General features: G+C 40.5%; 1 protein-coding gene across 2 annotated transcripts in view; it reads left to right on the top strand.

Annotated features, from left to right (window-relative positions):
- Positions 1-25,966, top strand: part of EED (embryonic ectoderm development) — a 62,706-nt gene that overhangs the window by 18,055 nt on the left and 18,685 nt on the right. Inside the window, exons 3-9 of one of the 2 annotated variants that reach the window (XM_069203986.1) lie at positions 27-119; positions 5,429-5,494; positions 7,707-7,832; positions 9,129-9,210; positions 12,620-12,711; positions 14,345-14,478; positions 17,231-17,311. In XM_069203986.1, coding sequence (XP_069060087.1) covers positions 27-119; positions 5,429-5,494; positions 7,707-7,832; positions 9,129-9,210; positions 12,620-12,711; positions 14,345-14,478; positions 17,231-17,311 — 674 coding nt within the window. The remainder of the gene's footprint in view (positions 1-26; positions 120-5,428; positions 5,495-7,706; positions 7,833-9,128; positions 9,211-12,619; positions 12,712-14,344; positions 14,479-17,230; positions 17,312-25,966) is intronic. The other variant, XM_069203987.1, reaches the window with a different exon arrangement.

The raw sequence follows: 25,966 nt of genomic DNA on the forward strand, positions 1-25,966 counted from the left end.
TTTATATTCTCTTGTTTATTCTTCAGGAGGACCATGGGCAGCCTCTATTCGGAGTGCAGTTTAACTGGCACAGCAAGGAAGGCGACCCGCTTGTGTTTGCTACTGTTGGCAGTAACAGGGTGAGTTCCCCCATAAGTTTGAAATATGACTCCATACGTGCGCCGGGAAGTAACCTGAGGACTAGCAGTGCCGCATAAAAAAAAAAAAAAAAAAAAAAAACTTTACTCTTCTGTTAACCCTGTCGCTAGTCCTTATCGTACCGTAGGTAGGTGATGCTTGCATTTATTACCCCCTGGATGTTTGAGCTAAATGGATAGCAGCAACTTTTTCCCCCCAGTCGACTGCACAAAAAAGGAGGCTGTCAGTAGAGCTGGAACTTTTTTTTTTTTTGTGTGTGTGTGTGTGTGTGTGTGTGTGCGCGCGCAAGCGTGCTGGCTATCAATGCTAGGGTGGGCTGGTACAAGTGGCTAAAACACGGTGTGGTACAGTGTTGTCATTAACTTCTAGGACGTTGCCCATTAAATCGGAGTCCCAGTCACCACAACAGAAACAGTACTGCTAACTGTTTTGTTTGGGAGATCACAAGAACTGTGGTACCATTTGTCCTGGTTAAGCAGTGTGCTATAAACACTTTCATACGAAAAGATTCCACCCCATTCTACGTTTACTTGGTTAGCTTCTAATTGTTGTGTCTTGCAATTTCAGTATGTGTGTTTGACACATGCAGTATTGACTTTAAGAGGAGAAACTGGATACCAAAGCTTGTAGGGGGCTTCTCTTCCTTGTGATTATTGAAGTATATTCCCATAATTCTATTGGGAGAGGTGGCATCGTCCTCAGACCCTTCTGTATAGTTTCTGATGTTCTACAATAAAACAATGTTCCTCGATAATATATCCTGGAACTGCATTTTCAGGAGATTGTGACAAGGTCAATAATGAAAAATATTTTTTGAATGGACTAATTCAACAGGCAGACTTTTTTTTTTTTTTTTGTGCACCCTGGTGTATCATTCTAACTGATTAGGGTTGTCACTTTTTTATGTATAAAAAAAAAACTTGGGTTTATTGGCATTTATGAGCAATACACTCAAATGTGCAAGACAGTGCACCAAAAGTTAAGATAGGCAACGTATACCGGGAAAATGAATTTCTACAATATTTCCAATAATGATCATAGACATCAGACATAACGAAGGGACCACTCCAGTGGAGCCAAACAACCCAAGGACCTACAAATACTGCAGCAGGTAAATTGCGGGAAGAGAAACCCAATGCAGATGCAGAATGTAAACGATAACATCTCAGTTCCCAGCCATGGGATTCCACCCAAGGCACGATCGGAGACCAAACTGTGTACCGCCTTAAATGTCGAGTTGTCAGCAATACTACGCTGGAGTAACTTGACAGTGGTGCAGGAGGGAAGGAAAGGGGAAACCTGGAAATAAACCTAATTTAAAAAAAATAATAATAATCAAAAACCGAACTGTCTCAGGTTGCAAATTATTCAATAATAGTACAAAGTATTGCGGGAGGTGGAACAAAGAACCTCAAACTAGGGGGAGTCCCAGGGTGCAAGTATAGTGTACTGGAATCTCGAGGGAAGGGGATGGGGCAAACTTCTAGGAATCCTGCGACAGAGAAAAGTGATTGTTTTACCCCAGAGTATGTATCAGACCACTCCTTGATGGCAGGACAGGTGTAATAAGTGAAGTGGCTGTTTTGAAAACAAAAACAAATTAATAATAAAACTAATAGAATGCATTGATTTGTTAAAATAAATAACTGGAAACAATATTGTCAACTAGGAGCGTTCTGGCAGTTGTATTAGTAACACTGGGAAGCCAGGCAAAGTCATAAAAGGGCCCAGTCATTGAAGAGTAGAGCCTATGCTGAGCAACCCTGTGCCTAATTATTCCCATAGCCCACTAACCAAGGCTGGTATATTAAAATGTCTAGCTGACTATGTAGGCTTGTGTAAACCCTTGCAGTGGGACAGAGTGTTGAACTCAGCCATGAGCCCCATTTACCAACTCATAGAGCCTTCCCATTTGTCAAGTGAGTTGTGATAAATGTGCAATAATTGTTAAATCTCAAATAATTGGTAAATGTTGTTTTATGCTATTACTTAATTTTGATGAAGTTGGGAACTTTATTGAATATCTGTTGGGACGGTGCTTATTATTATTGAGTAGTATTTAAATTGTATTATTTAATAAGTGGCACCAAAGTACCACTTACGTTAAGGAAACACGTTTTAAATGAAAGTATATATCCTTCCTTTACTATATCCATCTTTTGAAAATGGAGGCACTAATTTGCTTTACTCTGACTCTTATTTAGAGTTTGGCAAAGCCAGAGTTCCTGTCCTCTCAAACTTGGATGCTGCGCCTCATTTAGCATTGGGGGAACCACAATCGGTGCCATTGGAAACCCTTGACATGGTGACCTGTCTGCCGCAGGACTACTAGGTCACATTGACCAGTTTCCCTTCAAGGTTTACCATGTGGGGCATGACTGACCCAGCAACATAAAATTACAATGGTCTTATGCAGAGGGATAAAACTCCCCAAGTATCAGCATTGTTGCTATTGCTTTTCACACACAAACTCCCGATTTAGGAGTCCACAAAAACAAAATTAATCATGGACGAGCCAGAAAAATATACCTGTTGATCATTCTGATGCACCGCAGATGCACTTATGACTCCGATGACTGTGGGGTTGATGGGGGATTGCTGTCATCGGTGGTCAGCTCCCAAAGGGGTGAAAGTGTGGCATCCATGACATGGCAAGCATGGTGGACTGCCTGCCTTTCTTTAAATAACGCCATTTATTTCAACCTGCTTATATCCAAGAACTTGAGGCATCTAAATCTATCACTGAAGAGCCAAGAGTAAACTATGAACCAGCAATTGAATACCACTAAAATTCAGTGAATTAACAGGAAAAAGATAAACACCATTAGTTGATAGATACCGTTACACATTGTACACTAAAGCAAGGTGAACATCTACAGTCAGTGTGTTAAGGAACTCAGATAATCAATCATATCACTACAATACATCAGAATGTGCAACCTGAGAGAAGAACTAACGATTTTACTTGACTTTTCCTCACGATTTAAGCCTTGATTGACTCGAGCAGGGCAGAATTTGTCTCAATCACGAGAGGACTGCTTGTCCAGTCCCTAGATTTCCTGGCCCTAGACCTGAATATACCACTGGGAAATCTAGCTGTTTAATTTGTTTGGGGAATGGCTGCAGTGCTTCCTGGATCTGTTCCTTAATTCCTACTAAACAATCTTCTCTTGCCCCCCATACCCCCTCCCCAAAAGGTATGTGGGCAGATAAATCTCCTGCCTACCAAGCTACGTTCTTCCCCCTCACTATCCAACGCTCTCCATCCCCCCTTACATTCCTCACCCGATCCTTTGCACACATTTATCACCCTGCTAAGTATTTCTTTCGAGCAACATTGCTCATATTTTGAAACGCATGCAAAGCTTACTTCGCCAAGAAAGCAAATGTGCTCATTTATGTTATAAAACCTTTGATACTCTGTCCACCCTTAACACTCTTCTGTAACCTACAAAATGTTGCTGGGTCGTAAGTTGCAAACTTTCATACATTTGTTTTGAGAAATTAAAAGTAAAGCAGGTGTTTTATATTAAAATAATTAGCATGAGTTCATTAGACTGAGTTCATCATTTGTCTTTAGAAATGGTAAATTGTGCAAGAAAATACATTTACCATGGCTGTATTGCGCCTTGAGACCTTACCGGGTGAGTAGTGCGCTCTATAAATCCCTGATTGATTGATTGATTGGATTAACTGTCGCATCCATGCTTCACTTAAATTGCTGTTGGCCTATCTTGATGTCACAAGTAGTCTAACCTAATTCCATTTTGTTATGGAAATTTTAATGATATACAGTTGTTCTGTGTATTACATAAATATGGTATTACATGCTTAGGTAGGCTTACTCCTTATTTATCCCCAAAGTGAAGAACTAGTTGAGTGTTCCATTATTTCATGTTGAATCTTCCCCCACATGATTTGGATTCCATTAGACTGCTGTACTGCACTATTAGGTTCATCACAACTGCTCGTCTTGTTCACGGCTTCCACTGTAGTCCTCAGTCTGCAATATTAAATAGTGAATAATCTGTTCTGCTAATTACACACTCTGTTGGCACTGCTGGTTCTGCACTTTAGTGTTCCAGACCTGTCTAGTGGACTGCTCCTATGTACTATAGTGCTAATCCCACTCTCCTATTGCTTAGTTATGTCCTGCTTTTCAGTGTTTACTCTAGGAGTTAATCTCCCTTTCCAGGTTTTAAGATGATGATAATGGAAATCTCTTTTGCTACTTTATCCTTAAGTCAAGTCTCAGTTCTTCTCAGTTAACTCATCAGTTATCATGCTGACATGCTTTCCACCTCACATAATGGCAAAAACAGGAGTTTAATTTTGATATCAAAATACAGCTCAAATCCTAACCTATTCTGTAACTGGAGATAGATTTCACATTTTAAACCTCCCTTAAATTAGAGCAGCTCTCCCTTTCCTCACAGTCGAGTCACTTAATACCATAACTATGAACAAGTTGTAATAACAGAGCAGGCTCTTGATAAGTCTCCGCAATACTGATTGGACCTGGTGGATAAAGTCACACATTATGTCTCCTGGACCTTTTTCAGTCTTCCAGCTCATTCTCTTGCCTCCCTACCACATCAACACTACATGACCATTGGCTAAGTACAAGACTCTTTACAAAGTCCCCCCTCTAGGGTTCAGGGCAGACCTCAGTACCCTCCCTCAGATGCACACCTGAGCTTGTATGGGGCTGGTACAGTCTCCTACAATGGTTTAATTTACATATTGTCTATAGTGCCAGATTCCTGTAGCACATCTGTAAAATGTTGCAGTGACTGACCTCTTAGCACTTCTGCTGCTTTTAGAATCAAAATGTTGCCCTCTTAGGAGTATTGAAGCACCTTAAAGAGTTAATTGTTGTATACAGTAATGTTATGCCTGTACAATATGTGTAAGGTTTATATGTTCTGCACAATTTCAAAACAAGTTTAAAATAAAGTAAAGAATACACTTTTAACAGATGCAACAAGCACAAACCAGTTTGGAAATATCATTAACCATAGCAGTGAAGCATTGGTACAAAAAAGAAATCAATTGTGTTTTCAGTTGCTAGGTCTTGTTCCACTAGGGTCTCAACTTTATCTGCATATTGGTAACACTCCTAGGCGCTGCTAACATTACTGTTGCGTGCTGGTATGTATTTTGTATATGCAGTGAGTGTATGAAAGCTATTCTGCTTTATACTGACAGTGCCGGGAAGGGTGTTGCAGATGCACACTATTACAGCACAATCTGATAATTTTTATGTGATACTTCATTTTTGTCCTTATAGGTTACGTTGTATGAGTGCCATTCACAGGGAGATATTCGCCTGCTACAATCATATGTGGACGCTGACGTATCCTTTTTTTCAAGGGAGGGAATTTGCAGAACTATGTTAATACTTTAAGGGAGGTGAAATATTTAACTGTTTTAATCTTTCTCTCATCAAATGGCAACAAAACTGTTGTCTTCGTTGACGGATATGTACTTTTATTGCATAACCATTGTTCAGATAGATATTTTGATAAAGCCCTGAGTGAATGAAGGATTGTAAATTGCTAGTGGTAAGCAGATTTTCTGTAGGCAGTTGTCCCATTTTCTGAGGTACGAGTTAAAATATTTGTGATCCTTCATTCTAACAATACATAATATTTGTGCTGTTTAATTTTGTTATTGTGTTCCTCAGCACCCAGTCATCCACCACTCCCTCTAGCTTCAAAATGTTCTGGTCTTGCATGCAAGCAAGACCTTACAAGACCTTACCCTATGTTTGAGCAACCTTTGTATTCAGCTTTTCTTGGCTGTCCTACATCAGACACACACTACACTCACTAGTGTGGTTTAGCCTCTAGGTGAGGCAGCATTCAAAAGAAATAGTCTCACCCCGAATTAAACTGGCTAAGTGGGTATCATTGGTGTTAACTTGGGATGGTTGAAAAGGCAGTTGCTGATGTAGAAAAACTCCTCTGTCTTTCTTTGATGTGTACACTCATTAGAAGAACGCTCAAAGGCGGAGTAAGCTGCATCTCAGTGCTACCGACACACATTGGACTGGCATTCCCAGAGTGGTTTGGCTCCTTCTGGCTTTGTTCTGTTTCAACCCTGCAGATCTCTTAGCTCGGACTATGACTACAATGGTTTAAATCCAGTTGAGGAACCTCCACAGATCCAGCTCTTTGAGGGACTCTGTGAATGTCTGACATAACTCTACCCCCAGGGTCTCCACAAAGCAGTTCTCTGCGTCAGCTGCTGTTGGAAGCTGGTTGAGCAGGGAACCAGTGCCTTCAGAATCTCATTCTCTGCAATAAATGGAGATCACCACGAGCTCTAGCTCCAGCAGATTGGCTCAGTTTCTCATCTTTGGCACCCTTGTACTTTCTTTACTATAAATTGCTCTGTAGATCACATGATTATTTGTGTAATTTCAGTAACCATCCAGTATGTCTTTGAGACCATCCCTACCATATTAATTTATTGCAGTGGGCAAATACAAAGACTACAATATTTTAAGACTGATTGACTGATAAATACTCATCTTTCTTGTGTTCAGTATGCTACATTAGGTGTATGTATAACAATGCTACATTAGGTGTATGTATAACAATACTACATTGAAACATTTGTCTGGGTCACTGTAGGCCTAGGCTCAATTGATGTCAGATTTATGTTCACAACGTCCTTTATGGTTTATCTCTGCAATTTTAGGATGAAGAAAATTACCATGATTTTGTACTTCCATCTGTTTTCGTGTTCTTGGAATATTTAGGTTTATATGTTTTGATGTGGGCTGCTTTTATTCATTTGACATGAAAATGTTCTTAGCGAGGGTTTTTTGTTTATCAGATGTTCTATTATTTTTTATGGAATTGGATGTTGATTTCTGTTGCTTTTTCGATGCCTACTAAATTTCTGCATTTGTTCGACTATACTGTTTCTAAACTTTTCCAAAGCCTTTTTTTTCTGTAGTTCTATTACAGGGGGTGTCACCTGTTTAACCCTGTGGCAGTTGAACTGTCAAACGATTCATTTGATTTTAACACCTCTACTTGTGTTTATTGTGCTTATATTCTCTATTAAATTCTGGCCAGGGCACATTAAGATGCAATTTGGTGGAGGTATTGTATTTTGAGGGATTAGCAACATAAACCAGTCACTTGCAAGTTAGGATCTGCTGCCCACAATCTTGTACCACCTACGCTCCTACATGTGAACCAAACACAAGGTGCAGCAGAGAGTGGGGGGAAAGGCTTCAATTGAGTCCTCAGAATCTAGGAAAACTATACCAGCTAGCTTTGGGGATTTCTTCTAGCATGTTTTGATGGAAGGTAGCATCTGGTCAACTGGCAGCATCCTGTCAATCTATCTGGTTTGTTTGCCACGAAGTCCATGCCATTCTAAGGTTTCTTTAACAGCTGTTTGGAACCTCAAAAAATGTGAGCAGGAAGTCTCCTGACAGGACAGATGGGGCCTGAGGAGGGTGTTCTAGAGAAATGCAACACAGGAAAGGTAGCCCCTTGGAGAGTAAATGTATATGTTGGTGATATGCCCTTAACTATGTGGCTCCATAGGCAGATGAAAACTTCTACACCTGTGCCTGGACATATGACAGTAACACCAGTCACCCGCTCCTTGCTGTGGCTGGATCAAGGGGCATCATTAGGATAATAAATCCTATCACTATGCAGTGTATAAAGGTAAGCATCTGCATTAAGATTTCAGGTGGAAAGTGTGCATGCAAATTTATCAGTGGTTGTAACTGGCTGACTGGCGTTTACACTTTTGTTCTGTTCATTATGTTAGATCCGCGGACATACAAGTTGTCTGTAAACTTCTTTGTTGATTAAAATGTACCTGTGGCATTGCGGTAGAGTGAGCTCATCAGACCCTCCAAGTTGGGTTTGGGATAATCCCATAATGGGAGAAATGTTTTTCACCTACGAAAACTGTTATTTCTTAGCAACAGGGGCCCTGAAACGTTCTTGGAACACTATTTTTCTTTACCACCCCTCTATTGTTACAAGTGTGTGTTTAGACCAGGGCTGTGTCCTGCGAGTTGGACCTATGTGAATCTTCCCAAAATTTCTCTTCCTGGTTTATAGAGTGCTGATTGGTTATAGACGGAGGTAGTTACTATTGGTTTCAAATGTTCCTTTGAAAATTCCTTTAAAAACTCCTAATATGCGAAAAAGCGAATATTTTGCTGGAGGGCAGGGCCCACTGGTACTAGTGTGCCGACCCCAGTCTGCTATACAGACTGTTTGTTCCCTTTGGCTGCTATGCATGACTGACAGATGCTGAAGGCTTTAGCTTGAGCCCAGTATCTGCTGCACTTGGCATTTGACCTCACTGTACAGGTACAGGGGTGGCGGGCCATGTGGGCATGTGCAAAGGCGCAGGATGCTTTAGAGTAACATTAAAGTATTTTAAAAAAAAGTGGTGCTAATTATTCGGGCTGCATCCCAATCCATTGCTATTTTGCCCACCATGCCACCTCAGTTGGAATAGTCCAGCCTAAACTGCCAAGCCAGATCCTCATTGAACCGGAACACAAGCAACTCAGGACCAGTTTTGCCTAGCGACGGTCTCATCAGCCAGGTACAGCTTGGTTCCACTGACTGCACAGAACTCATGTCTGCACATAGCCCTCCCACTTAAAGCAGCGCAAAGTATTAAAAAAGTAATGGGTGGAATGCTTGAATTAATCTCAGCCACTGGTAATTACCCTGGGTCGCATCCCAATCCAAGTAATGTGGCACATTTACATTAGTCTGTAGTTTGAATATGTTTGCCATGCATTTTCTGGCTCGTACCTACCTGCAATGTTTTATTCTAATCTGAGTTTATGCCAAACTTGTCAATAGTATTTTAGTGATTTCAGATCCAGCAATAGGTTAAATGTTACCAGCCCATAATACCCAACGGTAGGCTCCACAAAAATCGGAGAGATTCTTTTGGGGTAAAGTTCTGACCATTTCACACTATTGTTTCAGCATTATGTTGGCCATGGAAATGCCATTAACGAACTCAAATTTCATCCGCGAGACCCGAATCTCCTTCTGTCTGTAAGCAAAGGTAAGAATCACACCTTTAGAGATTGCCCACAAATGGAACCATTAGCTCTGTAGCATTGATCTCCTAGAGTTTGATTCCTGATGACAACGAATGTGACGTTGCATGTACTAAATTAGCTTTCTTTTAATTATCAGGTTTCTTAATAAACGGTAAAGCCTAAAGGGAATTATTATCGTTTTAGCCTATTTAAAGCTCTTTCCAGCATCCTTAGTTAACGTTTGAGTGGTTGGGCCACTTAGGTGAAGCTAACACGTGAATAAGTATGTTAAAATGAGGCTATTGCTTCCCCAGCTCCGATAGAATAATTGTGGAGTCTTATGTCATTGAATAGTGTTGAGAGTGATCAATCCAATTAGTATGAAAACATGCACAGGCTGAACATCCTTGCAATTATCTATGTGCAGAGATTGGGGAGCGGGACCTAAGCTCTGTGGCTTTTTCATAACATTCTGTTGCACAGTAGTGAGCACCATATTTCTTTCCAACACCTGGGTAGTTGAGCCTCTAAACTCGTAAGTGAATAAAACTAACCATTAACATATGGATATGCCGTTTCAAAGCAGTCGTCCTCTTTTTATCCTGTATTTCCTCAGTGTGGTGATTGTGGAATTCTGCAAACAAATGGTTAACCTCCTTGGTGTTGGTTGAACTTGCACTGCTTTTGTTTGGGAACCCCATTTTGTTGTATTTGCCGATATACCTTATTTGTTCCAAAAAAGATTTGTATGTTGGGTCAAAGCTTTTTTGTGTTTTAATGGATTTGCACCTTTATCCCAGTCAGTAACTTTCAAGTAAGATATCTTGCTGGGAGTAGAGTCTGTGGACTCCCAAAACACTTTGACTCAAATCAACTGTGCAGAACACTGGATGCTTTTATGGAGAGGTTTTTCTTTTTAATTCATAGGAATCGTTTTTTTTTTTTTTTTTAATATGTGGGTGGGATTAATAGTGTGTTTTTGTTTCTAGAATTTCTGAATCTGCCAAAGAATGTTTAGTCCTTAGCCAGGTAGTTGAGTCTTCTCAGGGGAATGGCTTTGTGAGTTACCCAGTAGTTTTTATTTTTTTACATTTCTACCCTCTAGCGGAGTTAGTATAGAATTGAAGTAATGTGGTCTAATTTCATTTTGTCCTGATTACTCTTGCTGTTTCATGGACTATTGCTCAGATTGTAGCAAAGTTACCTGCTACTTTCTTTTGCTGTTTTAGCTTCTTGAGAATATCTGAATGGTAGTGTGCCGATAAATAGTAAAATTACCAAACAAATAAGAAATGTCACATCACCCAGAGCACAAAGCTGATGATTGAATAACTAGGCACTCTGAAGGTGCTGGGAGAATCATCTGATTTAGGTTTCATATGAACTATACTTAAGAATTGTGACACTTTACTTTTATTTCCTTGCGCTTCCGAGAGCGGTCGTCTTTTTAAACACTGACTAAACCAGTCATGGATTTGAGGAATACAGTTCTTACTCGTTTTCTTGAAATCAGTAAGCTATATTGCTGCTGCTTGTATTTTTGTTGGTTAGGTACCTGCCTTATGTGACCGACTTGTTAAATGTTTTCTATATTGGTTCAAAACCTTTAAATTGAATATGTCTGGTATATCCGATCAACAAATGGCTACAGTGATAAGTAACAATACAACACATCCTTTGAAAGAAGGATCAGAAAGAAAAATGCAACCTTCATAAATATTTTCCATCACCAACATCCCAACTCGGTCATGTTTACTGCCTTACTGAGTTATGATGCTAGGTGAAGAAATGGGAGTAAATGGAGTAGGACAGAATGATACAAATTACAGTGCATCGTACCCGGATCTGAGGCTGTCGCGGGAATATCTTCTGTGTCATTTGTCTTCTCTAATATTCCAGCTTGAAACGGCTTTGACTGAGCCCAGATCCATAATATCACTGTTTATACATTTAGGATGGCTGGCTAGGTTGAGCTAGCGTAGCCTCCAGGATAGCACACGTCTCCCCCTCAATGAAATCATGGCCTTGCTGGGAATCACAGGCTTGCCTCCATCTCACTGGCAGTAAGCTTTTCAGTGATCAGTGGATCACTGAATGCTCCTTGGGGTGATGATCCCTAACTCTGGGAAGACATGGATTACAGAACCATTCCCCAGTAACCTTTATTGCTAGAATCCTTACTTCCAGTTCATCTTCTCTAGAATCGGCAGTGCCGTTCCCATGTCCGTTGTCTTATCTGGTAAGCATGACCTCAGCACCGTGGGTACTTGAGATGCAAATGGCATCACCTCAAAGCACCTTTCGTAGGGATTTTTGCATCTCTTATTTAGTCACTCCGAATGTGCAATTGCTGGTAACCATAGGATATGTATTTTAGTGTCATTTCCTTCACTTTACAAGAGCTGTAGTTTGAATTCCAAATTCCCAGTTCAAGCAAATGCACTTCTGTGTTTCACCCTTTTCCTGCACTGTTTGTTTTCCAAGTGCAATTCTGCTCTTATATCTCCTCTGTAGCTATCCTAGTATGTGGTGCGCTGTACTCTACAGATCTTTGAAGGTACTCAGCATTATTTGCCCTAGTTGGTCGTCCGTGCTTCTGTCTCTTCTTTCAATGAAGAATACAGAATCCCATTCAGAGGAGGGAGATGCCCTTCACTTTTGTCACTTCAGCTGTTTTTATGTCTGTCTCCAGTGCTGCACCATTACAGTTCTCAGAAGCACAAAATACTTGAAGACAGTAGTTCCAGTAGGCTTTCGTTCCGGGTGAGATAGCCTATTTGCTCGCACCTTCTGTGACTGAAAAAAATATGGGACAGATTGAATTGCCTCCCAAATTGGCTATCTTTGAGCATTCATAGCTCCAACCCAAGCAAACAGTGTGGTCATGTAAACTTTAAAAGAAACTTAAAGACCATTCTCTTCAGAGATTTTTTTTAGCTAACACTTCTGCAGAAAGGGACTAGTTTTCATATAGGTATAGTTTGGATGCCTCACACATGCACTCTGCCATAGTGATGTAAGCAGCTCCCACATGATGCTTTGCTTGTTCACCACATTCAAATGATTATTTGGATGGATTTAGATTCCAATAACTTGTTAGTGCTGTGGCTGGAATTACAAACCAGATCTTCTATCCAGTACCTTTACTCCCTTTGTCGAGTGATCGCTGTTGGCTGTAGATTAAAGAGCCTGCTGGATACAGTAAAAACTAAGTGTGAGGCATACAGCAGAAAGTGTATCTGTGTTTGACACACAGTTGTAGCAATAAACCTATAAATATATTGTATCTGCGTCTGGGTGCAGTACAGGACCCAGGGTGAATAGTTCTCACTTTGTTCCTGCAACCATTCAGTGCTGTGGTTACTGGAGGAACTGGCATGATAACAATCTGTTTCTCATCCTGTTTAACGTTAATTCATTTTCTTTTTTTAGATCATGCACTGAGATTGTGGAACATCCAAACAGATAACCTTGTTGCAATATTTGGTGGTGTAGAAGGGCACAGAGATGAAGTTTTAAGTGCAGTAAGTTGAAGCTGTTTTCTTTATACATTAATTATTTACTCATTTTATTTGTGTAATAGATTATTATTCCTATGGAATCAATGGTCTGGGTTATTAGCACAAAATCTCATGGTGTAACTTAAGGAAGGTCTTGTCATTATATATCTTAAAAGATGGACAGGTCCTGGCCCATCTCAGTTATTCAATAACTCTGCAATTTCAGCCTTCCCAAAAGCATTCCGTCTCCAGTAGACCTACTTAAGGAGGGAGCACTGCTTTTAGAGTGGACTTTCATTTGAATAAGTTGGGAGATTAGCAGATGTAAGCATTTTTTTTTTTTTTCTTCAGCAGTGGATCTAAACTCAGACATGAATCCACCCTAAAGTTAGGATGGTTAACCTGGACTTTTCAGCATGGTCCGGGCATAGCTGGTCACAGCTAGACCAGGACAAAATCTCCCACTACCATGATTGTTAAACTGTTGCATAGGTTTATCCTCTGGTAGTGCTCGACCATTCAGTTATAAATAACTTTTTTAAAATATTTATTTGGTTGGTATACATTTCTCAACTATCTGTAAGCAGGGCATTTAATAGATTTGAGTGAAACTGAACACTCAACTTCAAAATAGTGCCTTGTGTTTTTGATTGCCCCAACAGCAACAAATAAAGTAGTGATAAGTAACTCTCCGCCCCCTCACCCCACCCCCACGTGCACACACCATATTGGAAACTAAAGCAAACTCAGACTGTGTTTGACCTATTTAGTTCTGTGAGTGCAGTATTTTAGCTTCTTAGCAAGCACAGGACCCATGCCTAAGAACACCCACCGCAGTCATGCTTCCAACTATAACAAACATAATGTTGGAATGCTTGAATTTTTCTTCTCCAGCATTTACTATCTTTTATACATTCCCTTGCTATGAACTTTCACTCCACTTAAATTGGGTCTCTTATTTTCTCTCACTTTAATGATATGAGAATCTAAGATTGCAATCGTAAGGAGAGTGGAACTCAAAAACCCCAGGCCAATTGGCAGCCTGGACGACAGATCAATGAAGTGCATTGGTGACTTAAATTACTGTTAAGTGCATGCAGGCACTACTGATTTAACATTAATACAAACCCCAGTCATTGGGAATATTACAAGCTTGTGACTTTGAAAAGAAACCAGCGTTCAACATTTATAGTCACCTGTTTTAGTGCATACATGTTGCATACTTAATTTTAGTATGCTCTCTAATGCTGTTTTTCAGTTATTTTTGGGTGGAAACAGTCCCAACCACTTGCATTGGACCTAATCTATGTGTAAACCGTTGTTACTGTAAGAGACAGTCTTAAAGTTCAACTTCTCTTTGGCGTGGTATTGTGTATGGTCATTAGATAACTACATCTTATAATAATTTCAGGGTTTAATTTGGTTAATTAATATTTTAAGTCCGTCTTCTGGGGTGCACTGCCATCTTCTACAATTCTTCATTTGCTGTCTTAAAGCAGTTGTTGGCTAGCATTAAAAGAAATTTGGCAGTTGCAAACTACAATGAACTGCTGAATTGAAAGGCGTCTGGTTAGCTCTCAATGGTTGGAACCAGCAAGTAGTAAGGGATATATATTTAGCATATAGTAGTGTTCCTTTACCTTTTTTTTTAATTTAGGACTATGACCTTCTTGGAGAGAAAATAATGTCCTGTGGTATGGATCATTCCCTCAAACTCTGGAGGCTCAACTCGAAGAGAATGACGAACGCCATTAAGGACTCTTATGAATATAATCCCAACAAAACTAACAGGTAATTGGTGTGCACCTTCAAAATTAAACTTTGCAATAACTTCGTAATGGCTCTGTATTGTAGTTTGGAGTAACAGTTTAATAGTTTTGATTCCAGTTTAAGCTTATCTGCATGTTTCTGCCTTTTTAAATCAACCGTTGAATTGTCTTGAAAGCCATTGCCAATATATTTACTCTTGTAGATGGTTTTCCATCATTAGGTTGTTCATAGATTTACACACTTCAAATATTCCCAGACACTAGGCTGAGAATCCTCTAAAAATGTTCAGTCTGCAGTTACAAAACACACTTGCTCAAGTTTCTACTGTTCGCTTTCTCACCTCATTGTATGACAACGTTTAAGCCAGTGATGCGCAGAGTTTCAGCCCCTTATTCCGCCCTCCCCTCAAAAAACACACTAATAGAACTTTCATTGCTCAGATTTTCTGCCCCTCATCTAGGTGTGAATTACCCAGAGGTGCGTTGTATTCAGTTGTTTTAGGTCCGATTTCTTTAAGTGTGCTGTGTAATAGCTTCAGAAGAAATATTTTACTTTCAGCAGTTTGTTACAGGTATCCCGTTCCTTCTTTTCACCAAAAGAACCGCTCAGTGAATATGCTGCAAAATGGTTATTGGCTTCTTAGTTGATACCTAACTTTTTGTGACTCCTTCTTAGTCAATGGCTGCTTTGTTTATAAGAGCATGTTAATTAGCTGCAGCATTTCTAGGGACCAAATATTTGACAGATACCCCACCTTTAGTTAGCAATATCATCGAGGAAACCATTATCGATGACCGCATGAAAGGCATATGTTGATGACATTAACAGTGTGTGAGCTGCAGTTTTCCTGGATTGACAAGATCGTCCTTTGGCAGTCTCCATTGTAGTGCACCCTCTGTATTATCAAGATTACACACTAAGTTTCAGACTGGAATACTGGAGAAAGCATCTTCTGAATTGGAAGAAGAGGAGGAATGACAGGCTTCGTCGTTCTCATCAGGAAATATACCGGTGACAGTAGCCTGTTTGTCCTGATAACCTGAACACGCACTACCAGAGGACATGAAGTGATTATTAATCCCAGGAATAAAAGGAAGCTTTTATTATTGGTGTTAAACCTGCTTTGAAGTTTACCATGCTTCTGTGATCCTGGTTATTGTCAGTCTCCTTTGATACAGGAATCGCTGGATTTGCTGAGGAGCATTACAAGATAGTTACACAAGCCTGACATTCCGCCACCTGATTCAAGTGTGTTCTTGCCTCCACTCCCACCTTCTCCGGCGCAGTTACAGATGCCCTGGATTAATTTTGAGTCCATTTGTGCAACACCTGCGGATGAAAAACTGTATATTGCTTGGGAAATATAAATTCCTTCAGCCTTAAGAAGACGTTATTCTCATTCACACCTGACAGCACTGCATGCATAGAGTTTGGTCATTGTTCTCAAGGTGCTTTTGCAGGAAAAAAAGGAAAAAAGCAAGTGGCATGCAGCCCATCTTGGACATTCACAGCACCAACCAGTAGTCAAGCGTTCTGTCTACAGGAGCTGTAATTCTACAGATGTGGACAACCAAGGTTGGGACATCCTGTATACTCTGTTCACTAATTACCAGATCACCAAAAGGAGGCCTTCCTCCATAATCCCATCTGCCACTAACTAACAGCTTCACTGATGAAGGACTAGAGTTTCCTTGGGAGAAATAGTATCTATCTAAATAAACAGGGTTCCCAAAACTGGCAACTTTGGCGAATTAAACTTTGCATACAATAGACATTAAAAGTGTTCCTGTGCCTGAGAGCAGCCACTATGATTTTTTTGAGAACTGATCCACTGTTTTGTGACATTTAGAAATGCCCCAAAAAGTAATCCATTCTCTAACCAGGATATCACCCACTGAAATCCTGTCTGCTGTACTTTTCATAAGGTGTTTATATATCTATACATACACACACACACACACACACACACACTACGCTTGTGTGACTGTAAATGCTAAATAATTGTCTCACCATGTACTAGTTGGTATATCGTTGTTTGCCACATTATTCCTTTGAATGAAGTTCATATGGTGCACATTATTGTAAACCAGTCTCCGTGCAGACAGACCTTTTATCAACTGCATAAATACAATTGGAGACCTGTGCAGAGAAAACTGGTTCACTTGTATATTACTGAATAATTCAGGTGTATTGCTAATGTCAAATGTGACTGGATTTGTGCACTTCATGCATAATGGTTGAACCCAGTGGGCTGAAGTTATAGGAGTGCAAAGAATGTCTTTGAGGATATTTTCTTAGGAGCTCAATAAGGAGAATTCCCTTGATAGAATCAGATGTGCAGACCTGAATGGCCAGCCCCAAGTGTAAGGCATTTTCTAGCAAATTGTAAATTGTTTTGATATTTAAAACGTTGCCCCGCAAAAAGCTGTACCATGCAGGAAAGCACACGATCTTGAATGACAGTATGTTAATCTGTGCCATTTCATACTCGTACTGGGGCTTGTGGAAGTGCCTCAAATGGATCACCAACGTCAGACATTTAGACATTGTCTGAAATTCCAGTTTGCTCTCAGAGGACCACATATTTTTAAAAATAGGCTTTGGAACCACATAAAAAATAAAAAAATAAAAACTCATCACAAAGGATTTGTCCGTGCTCAGTGAGGGCAGTCTTCTTCCTGGAGACAGGCCGGTAGAGTGGCTGATGGTAGATGGATGATAGTAGCAGTCTGGTATTTAGGGGAAGTACTGATCTTCTCCTTGTTGTTTTTAGGAGCGCACACCAGTGCCCATCTCCAGAGGTGGACTCCCCCTCACAAAGTAAGGACTGTGATGATGCAGAGAGAACAAGCAGGTAATAATTAGGCATGTGGTACACCAAACTGTCTGTTTTAAAGTGTTACATATCACACAGTTATGTACCATTATCTCTCCAGTGCTTAAACCAGTAAAAGGTGGAATGGCATGTTAATAAACAAGCATTGGCAAAGCTGAGATGTCTGGGGCTGGCTGCTAGCCGTTTGACTTTTTCAAAAAACACAATAGAAAACAAGATTTGTCAACATTTGTTGGGTCAGCTTGTGAGCCCTCATCAGTCAAACACAAATGAAAAATTATTTGAATTCAAACATATTTTTAGTCTGCAACAGACACTACTATAGTAGTGCTTGGCATCACAGAATATGTGTGTATGTACTTCTGAAAGGGCAGCAAGCCACAACTCAGTGATGGCTGAAGGGGGCTGACTTACTGCTCCATATTGCATGTTCGAGTGACTGGAAGACAAGTGAATGATACAGTTGAAAAATGTGTAAAGTCTGGCTGAAAGACCCTACAACTATATTAGATACATCATTTTAGCAAATCAGAAGTTCCTGGATACCACCAGACCAATAAAAAATTAATTGATCGGCAATTAGCTGCCAGCCTCTTTTGCCAATGCTTTTTTCTTTTTTTGTCATGGTTGTTTTTTTTTTTTTTTAACAAATGGATAAGAAGGGTTGAAAACACAGGTAAAAAGGAGGCTTTGAGACAGTGTGTTGTATAAATAGGTAATCCAGCTAGATAGAGTTCCATACATAGACAAGGGTGCATAGATAAAGATTATTGCCTAGATAGATACATAGACATGTTTGCATAGATAGGAGATAGACGGGTGGATGGACCGATGGACAGGTTGATAGATAAGTGTGTGTGTGTGTATATATATATATATATATATATATATATATATATATATATATATATGTGTGTATGTGTATATATATCTCTGACAGACTCTCAGACTGGTAGATGGGCACAGCAGACCAACAGGTAAACGGACTGACAGGTAGATGGACAGACAAATAGGGTTGCAAAGATGTATGGATAGGGTTCCATACATAGACAAGGTTGCATATATATATATATATATATAGATAGTTGCCATGGGCAGGTTTGCAAAGATAGACCGGTGGATGGAGCTAGACAGACTGGTTGAGTGGTAGGTGAATGGACAGACTGGTAGATACGTGGGCAGGCGGACAGACAGCTGCAAAGATAGGTCAGGTAATTGGAAGAAACAGCAGAGCTAAAAACTGTAATAGTATAGTTAAATGTTTACATGAGCAAGATATATCAGAGTACTGAAAGCAATCTGGAAAGTCATACAAGCAGGGCATACAGACTAAAAAGGTTTACACTCCATTCTTCATTTAAAGTAAATTTTTCTTTTAAAATAGAAGCATGATACACAGAAGTACAGTTGGAAATGCACTCCACGGTATGCATACTGAACAATATAAATGGCAACTTCATCAAGAACAGTTTAAAGTGGACACAAGTTGGTATATTGTGAAACAGCAGCAGTAGGGTAACATGCCACTCCAAAAATAATTCACAACACCCATCAGCAGAAGACAGCAATTGAAAAAGCTGGAATGTTTCTAGTGATTAGCATGTGAAAGAGCAAAAGTTATGTAGTGGCCCCCTGCCCAGTGCTGTACTCAGTAGGGGCGGACGCAGGATGTGAATGACACCAATAGTTGGTCACCTGGCTAAAATTCCCTTTAAATAAGTATATTGTACATATGTTTTCTTTAAAAAATCAAAAAGGGTTAGCTAACACCAGAACTTGGTGAACCGAAGACCTAATAAAGCAACTTTGTTTCCTAAATCCACAAGATCATTATAAATATATTCTGAAATTTGTCATTACTTTTTATCCTAGAGGCATTTTCAATTTAATGTTCATGGAACTGTCTTTGATTTTGATACTGGAACCTTCAAAAGTCACGTGCAATTCACTGATTTGTAAAATCTTGTCTTTTGAAAAAACATTGTAGAAACTGCATCATCATTTATTCAACGTAATACTTAAAAAACATATTTGGGGCTATTGTGGAGTATATGGAAGACCAACGTAAAGACAAGCTGTTAAGTCATTTTATATTTTTTTTCTGTAGTGTAAGAGTGACCCTAAGCGTGGTAGAGCGCTTTACTAGAAAGCTATTGTGTAGTGGATGCAACAGATGGCTTACAGTATGTGAGCTATGATACAATACTTATATTTTCTGTAATGTGTAGAGAATATAAAGCATGTGTGTCTTTATCAGTGTTTCCTAAACTTTCCACAACCACAGCCCACTCTGTAGAACAAAAACAAACTTTCTGACCCACGCTAGACATGAGTTGGCACGATTTTTTAATGTAAATAAAGCATCATGTGCTAGCACATTGATATGTAGCGACAGAACATTAGCCATTGAAATGGCCAGTAAACTAGCACACAGTTTTATTGATGTAACTATATAATACACAAGTGATAATGTGTGGAAGAAGGGTTTTTGCAAATGTCACTTGTGAATCACCAAGAAAATGTTTTGATCTAATTAAGATACATTCCCTGCACACCTCAGAATAAAAAAAAAGAAAAAAAAAAGTGCTTCATTTTTGCTTTCCTAGCTGCTTGATTCAATAAAATTAATTTACGGGTATTTACATTTTCTTGTGCATTGCAAAAAACATCCTACACTGTCGCATAACTCACTTTAAAAAGTTCTATCGCTTTGCAGCCAGAGAAAGAAAAGTAAACACTACTTCCCATGTTAAAAGAATTAAGCAGTCTTACATTTGACCCTTGTTTTCGAATCAAGTTGTGACAAGTTAAACACTGCATTTAAAGGCATCTCTATTTATTGCTCTGACTTTCACGACCCACTAAAAATCAGCTCACAGCCCACAGTTTGGGAAAAAGTGATTATATATATATATATATATATATATATATATATATATATATTGCAAATTTGAGTGTGTGTATATATATATATATATATATATATATATATATATATATATATATATATATATATATATATGTGGAATTATGTCTTAAACAGTCTGTAGATTGTGAGAAAAGGTTTCGACTGCTATATTGCAGCATGACTTTACTGTGTTATGTTGGGGTCTTACAGACCGTGCCCGTTTAATGTGACATAGCCCTAGAAGATTTGCACACAAAAAAACCAGCAAAAATGCTTTCTGGGTAGTAATAATCCGTTTATAGTTTCCCCACTTAAGGAAAGAATTAATTTCCTAAACCTAGTTGTCACAGCTTGATTAAGAACTCGTGCGGTTGGGTAAGCTGATATGAGCGCATCTAACCACATTCACAGTAGAGCAAAATGTTAGTAATTCAACATAAATGACCACCCTGTGTTTGAAATTACCACGGGAGTAGAATTCAACAAAGAGAAACATATTTAGCATATAAATATCAAAATTTAGCTTTTGCCACTTTTGAAGCAAGTTTTTGATTTTTCAGAACTGGATTTGATCAGAGAAATCAACCTGTATGTATATGTTCAGTGGCATGTGTAGCTGCAGATACACATGCTGTGCACAGTCCGCCGTCTGGTGTTGGGCTCGGAGTGTTACAAGTTGTTTTTCTTCGAAGAAGTCTTTTCGAGTCACGAGACCGAGGGACTCCTCCCACTTCGGTTCCATTGTGCATGGGCGTCGACTCCATCTTAGATTGTTTTTTTTCCCGCCATCGGGTTCGGACGTGTTCCTTTTCGCTCCGTGTTTCGGGTCAGAAAGTTAGTTAGAATCTCGGAAAAAATCGTCGGTATTGTTGCGTTCGGTATCAGGTTAGTTAGAACAAATCGACACCGAATCTTGAAGAGCTCCGGTGGCCCTTCGGGGTAATTTCGATACCCCGTCGGGGCCTGGACGGCCCGACCGCTTGCGACTTCAAGACTGATGGAACGGACCCCGTTCCGCTTCTGTCCTAAATGCCATAACAAATATCCGTATACGGATCAGCATCTGGTCTGTAACTTGTGCCTGTCCCCCGAGCACAAGGAGGATACGTGTGAAGCCTGTCGAGCGTTTCGGTCGAGGAAGACGCTCAGAGACCGAAGAGCCAGGAGATTGCAAATGGCGTCCACGCCGACAGGACAACAACGGTTCGAGGACGAAGAGGAAGCGTTCTCCATCCACGAGTCGGATTCGGGGGAATCCGACGCGGAAGACATAACAACCGTGAGTAAAATTAGGACTCACGAAAAGTCCACAAAAGCCCAGGGGACGCCACTGCTAACAGGCCATGGCTTAACCCAAAAACTAGGTGACCGAGCCAAGGCACCGAAAAAGGGCATGCTGGTGTCTAAGTCATCCGACTCCGGTTGTGATACCGCCACACAGCAACCTCGGAGCCGAGACACCGGCTCTGAGAAGCTTCGGCGCAGAGACAGCGGCACAGATGATGTTCGGCACCGAGATACCACGCCGAAATCAAAGAAAACTTCTTCGGAGCCTAAAAAGACTACCGAAACTGTTTCGGTACCGAAAAAAGCCTCAGAACTGAAAATTAGTTCCTATACAGAGGAACAAGGACTAAGCACCCAATTGCATAGATTTGGGGAAGAGCTTCAAACTGTAGAAACTGACTACACTCAAAGGAGGCTTCACATCCAGGAAGACACAGGAAAGATAACCACTCTTCCCCCAATAAAGATGAAAAGGAAACTTGCCTTCCAACATGGGGACAAGCAACCACAAGCAAAGGTGGTAAAGAAAGTAACACCACCACCTTCTCCACCACAACCAACACATGCATCACCGGCGCAAACTCCACCACTAACGCACTCACCAGCTCATACCACAATGAGCCAGGATGATCCCGATGCATGGGACCTCTACGACGCTCCAGTGTCTGACAATAGCCCAGACTCGTATCCAACTAAACCGTCACCACCTGAGGACAGTACATCATATGCACAGGTGGTCGCAAGGGCAGCCGAATTTCACAATGTCTCACTACATTCGGAACCTATTGAGGATGACTTTCTCTTTAACACCCTGTCCTCCACCCATAGCCAGTATCAGAGCCTTCCCATGCTCCCAGGAATGCTAAGGCACTCAAAACAAATATTTCAAGAACCAGTTAAAGGCAGAGCCATAACTCCAAGGGTGGAGAAAAAATATAAAGCACCGCCCACAGACCTAATATTTATTACAAAACAACTAACACCGGACTCAGTAGTTGTGGGGGCAGCTCGTAAGAGAGCCAACTCTCATACATCCGGCGACGCACCACCTCCAGACAAGGAGAGCCGCAAATTTGATGCAGCAGGAAAGAGTTGCAGCACAAGCAGCAAATCGGTGGCGTATCGCCAACTCGCAAGCACTCTTGGCAAGATACGACAGGGCTCATTGGGATGAAATGCAACATTTCATCGAACACCTACCCAAAGAGTTCCAAAAAAGAGTGCAACAAGTGGTGGAAGAGGGACAAAGTATCTCGAACAATCAGATACGGTCTTCCATTAGTGCAGCCGATACAGCTGCAAGGACAATAAACACTGCAGTCACAATACGGAGACACGCATGGCTGCGCACTTCTGGGTTCAAACCCGAAATCCAACAGGCTGTGCTCAATATGCCGTTTAATGAACAGCAATTGTTTGGGCCGGAGGTAGACACTGCCATTGAAAAACTAAAAAAGGACACCGATACAGCCAAAGCCATGGGCGCACTCTACTCCCCGCAGAGCAGAGGCACATTTCGAAAAACACCTTTTAGGGGAGGGTTTCGGGGTCAACCCACAGAAACCAACACTTCACAGACAAGACCACCTACCTACCAGGGTCAATATCAAAGGGGAGGTTTTCGGGGACACTATAGAGGAGGCCAATTCCCAAGAAATCGGGGAAAATTTCAAGGTCCCAAAACCCCTCAAAATAAACAGTGACTCGCAAGTCACACAACCCCTTCACACAACACCTGTGGGGGGAAGACTAAGCCAATTCTACAAATCTTGGGAAGAAATAACAGACACTTGGGTCTTAGCAATTATCCAATATGGCTATTGCATAGAATTTCTCAAATTCCCTCCAAACGTCCCACCGAAAACACACAATATGTCAAAACAGCATATAGATCTTCTAGGACTAGAAGTTCAGGCATTACTACAAAAGGACGCAATAGAATTAGTACCAAGCTTACAGGAAAACACAGGAGTTTACTCACTGTACTTTCTAATACCAAAGAAGGACAAAACTCTGAGACCAATACTAGATCTCAGAACACTAAATACCTACATCAAATCAGACCACTTTCACATGGTCACATTACAAGACGTAATCCCACTGCTCAAACAGCAAGACTACATGACAACATTAGACCTAAAAGATGCGTATTTCCATATACCGATACATCCTTCCCACAGGAAATACCTAAGGTTCGTATTCAAAGGAATACATTACCAATTCAAAGTGTTGCCATTCGGAATAACAACTGCGCCAAGAGTCTTTACAAAATGCCTGGCAGTAGTAGCTGCGCATATCAGAAGGCAGCAAATACACGTGTTCCCTTACTTAGACGACTGGTTAATCAAGACCAACACGCTAACAAGGTGTTCACGTCACACAAAGTTTGTCATACAGACCCTTCACAAGCTGGGTTTCTCCATCAACTATGCAAATTCACACCTTTTGCCGTGTCAAACACAGCAATACTTAGGAGCGACAATCAACATAACAGAAGGGATAGCCACTCCAAGTCCACAAAGGGTTCAAACATTTCACAAGGTAATACAGGCCATGTATCCAACACAAAAGATACAAGCAAAGATGGTATTAAAACTCCTAGGCATGATGTCTTCATGCATAGCCATTGTCCCAAACGCAAGATTGCACATGCGGCCCTTACAACAATGCCTAGCATCACAATGGTCACATGCACAGGGTCAACTTCTAGATCTGGTGTTGATAGACCGCCAAACATACATCTCGCTTCTATGGTGGAACAGTACAAATTTAAACAAAGGGCAGCCTTTCCAAGACCCAGTGCCACAATACGTCATAACAACGGATGCTTCCATGACAGGGTGGGGGAGCACACCTCAATCAACACAGCATCCAAGGACAATGGGACATACATCAAAGGAAGTTTCACATAAATCACTTAGAACTGTTAGCAGTATTTCTAGCGTTGAAAGCGTTTCAACCCATGATAACCCACAAATACATTCTTGTCAAAACAGACAACATGACAACAATGTATTATTTAAACAAACAAGGGGGGACACACTCGACACAGTTGTCTCCTAACACAAAAAAATATGGCATTGGGCAATTCACAACCACATTCGCCTAATAGCACAATTTATTCCAGGGATCCAAAACCAGCTAGCAGACAATCTCTCTCGGGATCACCAACAAATCCACGAATGGGAAATTCACCCCCAAATACTGAACACTTACTTTCAAATTTGGGGAACACCTCAAATAGATCTATTTGCAACAAAACTCAAAATGCCAAAACTTCGCATCCAGGTACCCACACCATCAATCCCAAGGCAATGCTCTATGGATGAATTGGTCAGGGATATTTGCGTGCGCTTTCCCCCTCTCCCTCTCCTTCCATATCTAGTAAACAGATTGAGTCAAAACAAACTCAAACTCATACTAATAGCACCAACATGGGCAAGACAACCTTGGTATACAACACTTCTAGACCTATCAGTAGTACCTCATGTCAAGCTACCCAACAGACCAGATCTGTTAACACAACACAAACAACAGATCAGGCATCCAAACCCAGCATCGCTGAATCTAGCAATTTGGCTCCTGAAATCCTAGAATTCGGATGCTTAGACCTCACACAGGAATGTATGGAGGTCATAAAACAAGCTAGAAAACCTTCCACTAGACACTGCTATGCAAATAAATGGAAAAGATTTGTTTGTTACTGCCCTAATAATCAAATTCAATCATTGCACGCATCTCCAAAAGATGTAGTAGGATATTTACTACATTTGCAAAAATCAAATCTAGCTTTCTCTTCCATAAAGATACATCTCACTGCAATTTCTGCTTACCTGCAGATTACTCATTTAACTTCCCTATTTAGAATACCAGTCATTAAAGCGTTTATGGAAGGCCTAAAGAGAATTATACCACCGAGGACACCACCTGTTCCTTCATGGAATCTCAACATTGTCTTAACAAGACTCATGGGTCCACCTTTCGAGCCCATGCATTCTTGTGAAATGCAATACTTAACGTGGGAAGTTGCATTTCTCATCGCCATCACATCTCTAAGAAGAGTGAGTGAGATTCAGGCATTTACCATACAAGAACCATTTATTCAAATACACAAGAATAAGGTAGTTCTAAGGACAAATCCAAAATTCTTACCAAAGGTTATCTCACCGTTCCACTTAAATCAAACAGTAGAATTACCAGTGTTCTTCCCACAGCCAGATTTAGTAGCTGAAAGAGCACTACATACATTAGACATCAAAAGAGCACTAATGTACTACATTGACAGAACAAAACTAATCAGGAAGACAAAACAACTATTTATTGCCTTTCAAAAACCTCATACAGGAAATCCAATTTCAAAACAAGGCATTGCTAGATGGATAGTTAGGTGCATTCAAACCTGCTATCTTAAAGCAAAGAGAGAGCTGCCTATTACACCAAAGGCACACTCAACCAGAAAGAAAGGTGCTACCATGGCC

Source organism: Pleurodeles waltl, chromosome 8, assembly GCF_031143425.1.
Source record: "Pleurodeles waltl isolate 20211129_DDA chromosome 8, aPleWal1.hap1.20221129, whole genome shotgun sequence".
Lineage (NCBI taxonomy): Eukaryota > Metazoa > Chordata > Amphibia > Caudata > Salamandridae > Pleurodeles > Pleurodeles waltl.